The following is a 10,679-nucleotide window of genomic DNA, read 5'->3' as shown; positions in this document are numbered from 1 at the left end:
TCCCGTTGTCAACCAAGATTCTCTTTACTTCAAAATTGGCCACAATGGCTGAGATTACCAAGGCGTCATCATGTGGAAGTGATACACTATCTAAGTCCCCGGTCCCAAAAGTAATATCCTCCAGCTTTCTATGAGGCATCCCAGAGGCCAAGGCATATTGTCGGGCATATTGTTTTCTTCCACTGCTGGAGTCTCCTCCCGAGGCAATGCCTCCAATGATGATATTGATGGTTCCAGCAGTAGGTTGACCATCCCTTTTTGTCTCAGGGGCTTTTTCCCTGCCACGATCATTCCTCGGGCGTTTTTCGTTACCGACGTAAGAACTCAGGAGTCCTCTTTTAATAAGGGCTTCAATCTCCCTTTGCAGGGCCTTACAGTTCTCCGTGGTATGCCCATGATCCCGATGGAACTCACAGTACTTGTTCATGTCCCTGGATTCGGGTGGTGACCTCATTCTGGCAGGCCATTTGAGTTCCTTAATATCCTTGATCTCCATCAATATATTGGTTTTTGACGTATTTAAACGCGTGAATGGCGTCGGGGAAACCTCCTGTCTCTGTTTTTTTCCGATGTTCTTCACGGGGGTTCGCGTCGTGCTGTCTTTTATGCTCGACCCTATCATGGGATGGTCCAACCTTTCTCGGGTTCAATGTTTCCTCCATATTTATGTACTTCTCGGCTCAGGTAAGAAGCTCGGTGACTGTCTTCGGTGGAGTCTTGGATAAAGACATCTTGAAAGCCTCGCACTTTATGGCATTTGTGAGGGCAGAAACTGCTGCAGTTATGTGTAGGTCGAGAATCTGAAGTCTTTCCTTGTTGAACCTGGTCATGAAGTCACGTAGGGTCTCATTTTGCCCTTGTCTAAGTTGCATGAGGGAAGCCGCTGTCTTCCTGATGCGTTTACTGCTTGCAAAGAAAGCAGAGAACTTGTCCGCCAAATCCGAGAATGAGGCTATGGAGTTGGGTTCTAAGGTTGAGAACCAATCCCTAGCAGCATTCGTCAAAGTTTGCGGGAAGGCCTTGCACATCACCTGATTTGGTGCAACCTGTAGATTCGTGACGTCCGTGTATACGTTCAAATGATTGATTGGATCGGTGGTCCCATCATATTCTTTGATCCTAGGATACTTAAATCTGTCTAACAAGGGGAATATTAATATCTCGGGAGTAAAGGGAGTGTTGGGACTGAATCTTATCGTCCCTTTGTTGCCCTGAAGTAGGCCTGCCGTGATTCCTTCTTGAATAATTCTAGCGAGTTCCCCGGACTCCATGGTCACTGATCTCGAGGTCGAGGTCACATGTGGTATACCCGAGGCCCTTGCTCCGCCATTGTCAGGGACATGTGTTTGAGCTCGAGCTCGAGCATCAGTCATAGGACCCCCCTGGGGTGCTGGTGTGGGTGACGGATGCGAATTTCTTTGGCTTAGCAGCTGATTCAGTGTGGCGACTTGTTGTCTGAGTTCTTCAAAGGCTCCAGCAGTGACGACTGCCGGCTGGGGCTCTGGCACTTCTGATGATTCCTCTTGAGGAACAGGGATATCCTCAGGAGGGGGTTGGTTTGGAGCGGATGAGCTTGCTGGTGGAAGACCTGAACGTGTGTTTACCATGGCTTTTGGTAGCGTCTCCCACAGACGACGCCAATGATGATACCAAAAATCGTACCTGCTGATTTTCCGAGCTTGATGATTCGGGTTGATCACGATAGCGATCTTCCGGTACCTGAAACAAAGGCAACGAGGTATGTTCTCGTCGTCCCTCCGATGCTTAAGTCAGAAAGGGAAATATAAGCGTGAGGCTATGTGCTGAAGAACAATGAAAAACGTACCTGAATAATGGCCCAAGGTTCTGCTTTTATAGGGGTAGGTAGTGTACTCCTAGTAGGATTGTGTTGGTTGGATGTTTTTATCCAAGGGAATTTCTATTTATAAAGAGTGTCCTACTTGTAATGGAATTGTTTGACAAGCGGTATCAGGGTTGATGTAGAATCCTTGGGTGTTTAGGTTTGTTTGTTAGGTACCCAGGTCTTAGGAGACATGTTGGTGGTGTATGTCCCGAGGACTATTCTCGAGGACCTGAGAGAATGTAAATATGTCCTTGAGGTATCTCGAGGACTACATTACCTTTAGAACTTAGGGAGACCCCGAGGACCATAGCAGAGAAATGAGATGGGGTATATATGGAGTCCTCGGGATAAACTCCTCGGGCTATATCAATATTGGCATAGTCAATGTGTAATATTATTTTATTGAAAAATGCGTAATTAGTGAAAAGAGAGGAAAAAATGAATTTTAATTTTAATGGGATCAAATAGGGACTGTTGACGCTATTTGATCGATCAAAACTAATCAATTTGTTTGATTACAAGTCAAATCGATTAACTCTATCAATACGTTTTATGAAATCCGTCTATGAAGAACTCACTGCTACAAATAAAAAAAGTGAAAGACAAAATTGCTACATTTTCAATAGGTCGAGGACCCCATCCGTAATTTTTCCCATTTCCTATAAATGCAGCACAAGTCTGCGGTGACTCCATCCGTACCTTTGCCGGCACTATGTTGTAAAGCGCAGTGGCAATAATTTCCGACGCCACAGTTTCCCTCTCCTCCTTTTCAAAACCCCAGTCCCCGCCACCAACCACAAACACTGCAAAAAAGCAAAATCATATATTCACAGTCAGATCCCTCATCTTTCTCGATCGAAACCCTAGCTAAATTCGAATTTCCCCCAGGAAAAGGAAAATGCCGAGGGAAATAATTACGTTGCAAGTGGGGCAATGTGGGAACCAGATCGGAATGGAGTTCTGGAAACAGCTATGCCTCGAACATGGCATTAGCAAAGATGGCATTCTCGAAGACTTCGCCACTCAGGTCCAAACCTCTTACACTCTCTCTTTGTTTGTATATGATTTTTCCATTAATGTATACTTGTTTTATGCTTGTAATTGGCCAAGAAATTGAAAATAGAAAAAATATTATGAAGGAATGTTTTAAATTTGATTGGTGAATGTGCAGAACTCAATGCTTTACTTTCAGTATGAAGTAGGTATATGTTTATGTCTGTGTATACTCTTCTCTTCTCTCTCATTTTTTTTTTCTAGAGTTGTTGTTTTATGTTCTTCCTTGGTAGAAAAATGTAACCGGAAAAGATATAATGGAGAAAGCTTTCAATTTTCGAATTGGTGATAAGGGGTGGAAATTTTCGATACTTAATGCTTTACTTTTTGTGTGATTTTTCCTGTTTGATCGTGCTATAGAGGAGAAGGCTTGAACTATTGGGTTGGTGAAGTGCAATAACAAAGTGTGGTAGTTCATGTATCAAAAGTTGTACCCATCTTAGTTCGATGAAATGAAATTGCACTGTTAGATTTATTATTATTATTATTTTTTTTGGAGTTAAGTAAGGATTTTGGTAGTTTGTCATATACTGTTTTAGTTATTGAGAGTATTAGTTAGCAAGTGCATGATGGAATTGGAAGGGAAAGAAAGCAATATAATAAGGGGCGAAGTTCAATTATTTTGGAAAGGGAAGCGCCGGAGAACCGAGAGAACTGTTTCAAATAAGTTCTTGATTATACAAATGAACCTCTGCTGAGTGATTGGTCCACAGAGTTGGGGGCATGAAATTGGAACTGAAGAAAACAAACATGCAGTGGGAACTTTGATGAGGCATCCTGCTAATGTCATCTCATTCTGAGATTTCATTCCTTGCTGAAGGATGCAGATCTTAAGTATGCATATTTATCAAGGATGTATTCAGGGAAGATGTATATGCTCACAAATACATCAACTATTCGTAAATTCATGCTCATATACATAAATGGTAAATTGTGTGTGCACTGGATACTTATATCTGGCCCCATGAGCAGAATTGATCTCTATCAGCATTCTAATAAAAATTTCTTATTCTGTGTTAATGCGATGCTTCAAATGCTGCAGGGAGGTGACAGGAAAGATGTTTTTTTCTATCAAGCCGATGATCAACACTATATTCCACGTGCATTACTGATGGATTTGGAGCCCAGAGTGATTAATGGTATACAAAATGGGGAATACAGAAATCTCTACAATCACGAGAATGTATTTATTGCAGATCATGGAGGTGGTGCTGGAAATAACTGGGCAAGTGGATACCACCAGGTCAGTATCTGTTCCATTTTCATAATTGATGGCAGATATTATATACAGTTAATGTGACATATTCCTTTTGTATTGTGAAAGCAATATGCTCGGACTAATAGTACAGAAAATATTACTGGATTGCTGGTAAAGTGTGTGTAAAGCGATATAATGGTATTCGATATATTTGGTGAGATGACTGCTGGCCTACTGCTCTTTGTAATCATGCTTTTTTCTGCTTGAATCCCTACTGTTAATTTGATCCACGCTGGTTTCAAAAGTAATAACTTTGGCATTCCAAACTTTTTTTTGTCAAGTAATATTAGATTTCAATTTCTGAGCGAAACAAATTCTTTTCTCTAATCCAGCAAATTAAAATAAAGTAGATGTACAAGTGAGTCGTATGTGGTAGAAAAACTACAGCAATCTGCCTGAAATTATTCAATTTTTTCTCGACTTCCTATAGATTCTATTTAGTAGAGCTGTCATTTGCCGTAGTTTATATCTCCTAAGATAAGCCTTTACTATCCCTCGCATATTAAATTGGACATAAATCTCTTTCTTTTGTCCCCTCTTTGTATTAAACTTATGAATTTGGATGTCAATTAATATTGTTATATTACTTCCTTTTGGCATTTTAATATTCTTTCAATCAGGGTAAGCAATATGAGGAGGATCTAATGGACATGATTGATAGAGAAGCGGATGGAAGTGACAGTCTTGAGGGTTTTGTACTGTGCCATTCAATTGCTGGCGGAACAGGCTCAGGTTTTTCGAATCCTACTGTGTTGCTGTACAACTTTCCTATCTAACTTCCAAAATCTGAATCTTCTAAATCATATTGATTTTGATAAGAATTATGTTAATCAATTGTTAAATTGTAAGAAGGTATATGCTTGCCTTCTTGAGTGAGTGAAAAATGAAAATCAACTATCATTTGTGGGATGACTTATACTTGAATTCTTTTCCCGCTTTAACTCAGACTGCCTTATAGCAACATATTATTCCTCAGATATCCCATGCCACTTTATCTTTAATATGTTTTTCACTGACACAATTACTTTCTAGTCTTGGCCAAGTGATTTGACTTATTTTGACCAATAATTGCTTGCTTTCGCCAGGTATGGGATCATACCTACTGGAGACGCTGAATGATCGCTACAGCAAAAAACTCGTTCAAACATATAGTGTATTTCCCAACCAAAACGAGACAAGTGATGTGGTGGTACAGCCATACAACTCCCTTCTAACACTCAAGCGACTGACTTTGAATGCTGACTGCGTAGTTGTTCTCGATAATACTGCACTTAATAGGATTGCTGTGGAACGCCTTCACATCTCTACTCCTACTTTTGCCCAAACAAATTCTTTAGTTTCTACAGTCATGTCAGCAAGCACGACAACTTTGCGCTATCCAGGATACATGAACAATGACTTGGTTGGACTTCTTGCTTCTCTGATCCCTACTCCTCGATGTCATTTTCTAATGACAGGATATACACCACTCACAGTGGAGCGACAAGTAAGCTTCTTATGACTGCTATTTACTGAAAATTTAGCAAGTAGACGTGTTCTGACGTTTTCTGATTTCCCTTCTATTAGTTCAAACTACGGCCCTTTGTGTTGTTTATTACATTTTGGTTTTGAGTGTTGCAAGAGGAAGGGAATACTACAACTCAATATCTGATGTTAATTACTTTCACTCACGAATTTACATACAGTAACTTTCATCACACAGTTGTGCATAATTTGCATTCTCTCAATAATGGAACATGTATATACTTGTTTTGGCTTGAAAAGCTAATTATATTTGATGTTTAAAAATGTATTAGTATTAGATTGAATCATTTTGGAAGAGTTGGATCACTTCTAAATGGTTTCTTTTTTGTCTATTTGATCAAATTGTCTTCTGTGCTATGTTGAGAAGTATTGAATATAAGTTGATAGAAATTTTCATCACAAGCTTGCTGTATTTGATTAGTGGTGCTCCATATAGCTTAGGATGCTTTATTTGATGCAGTTCATTCAGACTTTTGGTATATGCGTTAGCACACTGCTTATTTCATGTAGCAATTGAACAAATAGATCTAGGTTTAATTCTCCCACGACAATCTTTCCGTCTCTCTTACTCTTTCTTGCTTGTGAGAATGTCCATCTTCTTTTTTGCTTATCCCACCCAAGGCATAGCACACATGTTTACATCTCATTGAGATCTGCCATCATGATTCATCTTATTAAAGCAAAATTAATTAACTGAAATGATTGCTTAATTATGGCAAAGGTCAATCATGGATAATACTCGATATAAGTGGATATATATTTAATTATCTTATGAATTATGAAGCAGGGCATTTTTCTATTTTAAATATTCTCATATTTGGAAGTATGAAGCACACTTCTATTTTTTTCGTCAAAGTGTCAAAACAGTCAAAACTGTAAGCTAATGCATGGAAATTTTTTTCTGCAGGCTAATGTAATTCGCAAAACAACCGTACTAGATGTGATGAGAAGACTTCTTCAGGCAAGAGGAAATCTCTTAAAATTTGTTTTACACATATGGGATAGATTCTTATGTTGTTTCACTTGGCAGACAAAGAACATCATGGTTTCCTCTGCTCGAACAAAAGAAGCTAGTCAGGCAAAATACATATCAATACTGAACATTATTCAAGGAGAAGTGGATCCTACTCAGGTAATTTGGGTTAATGCTCATCCCTCTTAAGAAGTCGGTAATCACATGTAATTTCAGTTTCAAGAGGCCAGTAATCACATGTAATTTTGGATTTGAGAATTCCTTTTGAAAGCACATTTATGGAAAGAATAGAGCAAGTACCTAGAATTTCATGTTTATTAGTCAATATAAACTTAGTTTCTGCGACTATAATGAGATTGTAAATTGTAAATGCCAGGACTTTTCCAAGTATATTAAGAAATTTCTTATTTAGTCATGCAACATTCCCTTGAGCTCAAAATCTTGGTGAGGTGAAAAAGGTGTGCCATTAGTGCATTTTTGTTTTTGTTTTTATTGGTTTGGGGTTTCAGTTTGTTCAGTTAGCATTGTAATGATACTACTATGATGTTTATTGGGTGGAGGCATGGAGCATTTATAGATGAACAAGCATCATCCTTTCGAAAAAAATTTAAGCTGGCTTTGCTTAGTGTATGAATGACTTCACATGTTTAATTCCGTAGAGTGTCATTATTTCTTAATTATGCTTGATATGTCCAAACAATGGACTAAAGCTATAAATGATCTGGGAGTCTTTTATCTCAGAGGTCTGCAATCAATTGTGAAATTTAGTAATGATTTCATGTGCGAATCCACTATAACGAGTATATAAAACAACACAAAACTAAAAGAACCACTAAAACATTATCTGCTAAGGATAATAATGAGAAATGAGAAACATTAAAATTGGATTTTGGGTAGAAATTAAGAGTTTGGGAAGATAGAATAGAAGCCAAGATGATTGTTTTAGGGTGGAGAGTAGAGGGATTGATCACCATCTCATGGTCTACAACAGCTCAGTTTGCCTCTATCTCTATAATTTTGTGCAGAATTATTTTGCCTAATTTCTCTTTGCTGAATTTTGATAATGATCTTAGAAACCAAAGGTTGTGTCAGTTATATCACTTTCGGTGTTCTATTTATTATTTATTAATGTACGACTTTTGGAAACTAGGTTCATGAAAGTTTACAGAGAATACGTGAAAGAAAGCTTGTAAATTTTATTGAATGGGGCCCTGCCAGCATTCAGGCATGTCTAATCTTCTCTCAGTTGTTAGTTTGTATATTTAATTTATATCATTTGTTATACAGTAAAATCTGTCTTTTCATTTTGATAGGTTGCTCTATCTAGAAAGTCTCCTTATGTTCAGACTGCTCACAGGGTATGATGTCTGCACTTCCTTGGTAAATAACTATTGTAGGTGGTATAAGACATGATCGGCTTCCTGTGACTGCAACCAGCTAGTTAGCCCCGTTTAATTACATTTCATTTTTTCTGTCCTATTTTCAACCACACAATCTTCCATAAAATAATATTACACGTAAGTCGAAATTTTTTCCTTCTTTTTCAACCACTCATTTTTTAGAAAACACAATTTTACCCATTTTCATTTCCAAAAAATGGGGGCCAAACGGGTGCTTAATTCCTTTCATGACTGTCGTCGTCTGACCTCATGGAGTGGTGTTTTGGATAAAAGGGGGACTGTTGCATCATTTATAATTCTTTCCTTATTTGCTTCTCTGGTGTTATCTATTTAGTGCTGTAAAACTGAATAAAATGCATGCTTTTGGAGAGGGTTTTAAATGAAAATAGCAGAGAGTAGAGACCGGTAAATGCAAAAGTAAGACAATACGTAGCTGACTATTTTTTCCCTTGTTCCAGCTTTTATTGTGTACTTGACCTTTTTCATCAAGAATTTTTTAGACAATATAAATCATCATTTTATGTTTCTTTTCTTTCTCCTGGTTGCATGTGAAGTTATATTTAGATGATGAGGGTCAAAATATTGTAGCAATCAATTGTTATATATGCCTTTTGTATTTTTTAGGTCAGTGGTCTCATGCTAGCAAGTCATACTGGTATCCGCCACTTATTCTCCAAGTGTTTGAGCCAGTACGAAAAGTTGAGGAAGAGACAAGCTTTTCTGGATAATTACAGGAACCATCCAATGTTTGCTGTAAGTTGTCTGCCTTGTGTCATTTCATATGTAGTTTGTTTTGGACCTTACATTTCGTTCTTCTTTTTTTTTTTCCGTCTTTTTTTTCCCCTGATAATTGAAGTCATTCACACTTTCCTCTCGACCTTTCGAGACATTTGCAGTACCAAAAATTTCTTAATCAGTGATGATGCCATATAAAAGTTCAGCAAGTGCTTTAATAGTTGAAATGGAGAACAAGATTTTCATATTCATATTTTTTCCCCTTTGAAATTCATGCTCTATAATTGGTCCTTTTTACTCTTCCCGAAGCAGCAAGCACTAGGCTTTCATTAGGTTTCAGGAATTTATCATTTGGTATTCGGTCGTTCCAATAACTCGCTGGTTTGAACACCTTAAGACTCTTAGTTGTATTGTAGAACTTAAATTTCTGCTTGCATATCTTGTCTCACATTTAATGGTTGTGAAACATGTCCAGGATAATGATCTTTCAGAGTTTGATGAATCTAGAGACATAATTGAGAGTCTTGTAGATGAGTACAAGGCTTGTGAATCCCCAGATTACATCAAGTGGGGAATGGAGGTAGCCCGCTGCACGTCTGATTTAATTTGTCTGTTATTACTTTCTTTGTTGCTAATGAGTTCATATGTTTTGGCAGGATCCCAACCATATGCTATCGGGGGAAGGAAATGCTACCGGAACAGTGGACCCTAAATTTGGTCTGTGAATTAACCCAGGTATGTTGCAATCACTTGAAATTTTTGTTTTTGTTAGGTACTAATCAACCACCACCTAGATTGGCTTAATTTAATGATGATGTATACTTTGTGGTAAAAAACCATGGATGCACAGACATAGAAGTACATGAGATGCTTTTGGTAATTTCAAAGGAAACAATAACGATTGAAATATGAAGATTAAGCGAAGGTTGTTATCAACTTCGACTGAGACTTAATCTTTTATAATATTGAGATAAAAATTTACCAACTATTAGAGCTATTAATGGTTAAGTTTTCACACTCTTACTCTGTATCTATAATGCTTGAATACAGAATATAACTTTAGTATTTTATATGGATTCTGTTTTCCTACTAATATTACTATCCTTGTAGTAAATGAAGGGTGTTATCTATCCTTTAAAAAATGCAAAACCCTGAAACAAAAGCACATGCTGAACCAAAGAAAAATAGTCAACTAGCTGATCAATATGGCAACGTGATGCCTCCTGAATTTTAGATACAACATTTTAACGGGCTTTTAAAGAAACATCTTGAGAAGAAGAACCAAAAGTTCAAAATTCATAGGATAAAATACTATCAAGCCATGAAAGAGGAGAAAAGTTGACCATTGCCATTGGGTTTCTTGGTTTTTTTTTCCTTGATGATTGTAATCGAATAACGTTGGCTATTTATATATCTTGTTTTATAAGCAGAAATACAACTCTGAATGTTAATAGTGCGGGTAATGGGTTTTTAGTTTTTCTTTTAGTTTCTCGCTAGAACAGGAAATCTTATGCCCTTCAATTTTTTGTCACAGGGCTCAGTAAAGACGGTAACATAGGGTGTATTCAGATTTGAATCTGTCCTGTTGAACATGGTACGGTGTATGTTGGTGTGGTGTGTCATTTGCTATATCAATAACAAATGAATCAATTTGATGGTGCAATTCTGATTGTGTATATTGATGTTGGCATTTCATCTTTCAAATATTTTGTTTTGTTATCAGCAATTTTTGCTTTAGATGTCTTATTAGATCCAAACAAGGAACAAAAATTATTAGCTCTCTCTCTCTCTCTCTCTCTCACACACACACACACACACACACACACACAATTATGATGATGATGATGCAATTTGGTGGAGCTAGTTTGGTAACTCGCAATTCGTTAATTTTTC

General features: G+C 37.6%; 1 protein-coding gene across 1 annotated transcript; it reads left to right on the top strand.

The window, feature by feature from the left end:
• The first annotated feature begins 2,527 nt into the window (after positions 1–2,527).
• On the top strand, positions 2,528–10,566 carry LOC111399515 (tubulin gamma-1 chain). The gene is made up of 12 exons (XM_023026882.1): positions 2,528–2,870; positions 3,939–4,139; positions 4,775–4,886; positions 5,240–5,640; positions 6,586–6,639; positions 6,709–6,810; positions 7,802–7,876; positions 7,965–8,009; positions 8,676–8,804; positions 9,262–9,366; positions 9,443–9,521; positions 10,321–10,566. Exons 1-11 carry the CDS (start codon positions 2,742–2,744, stop codon positions 9,509–9,511), a joined length of 1,422 nt encoding a protein of 473 aa, XP_022882650.1. The 5' UTR covers positions 2,528–2,741; the 3' UTR covers positions 9,512–9,521; positions 10,321–10,566.
• Positions 10,567–10,679: the final 113 nt, after the last annotated feature.

This window comes from Olea europaea, chromosome 1 (genome assembly GCF_002742605.1).
Source record: "Olea europaea var. sylvestris chromosome 1, O_europaea_v1, whole genome shotgun sequence".
NCBI lineage: Eukaryota > Viridiplantae > Streptophyta > Magnoliopsida > Lamiales > Oleaceae > Olea > Olea europaea.
Note: the sequence above shows the minus strand (reverse complement) of the source record. Positions and strands in the feature narration are given on the sequence as shown.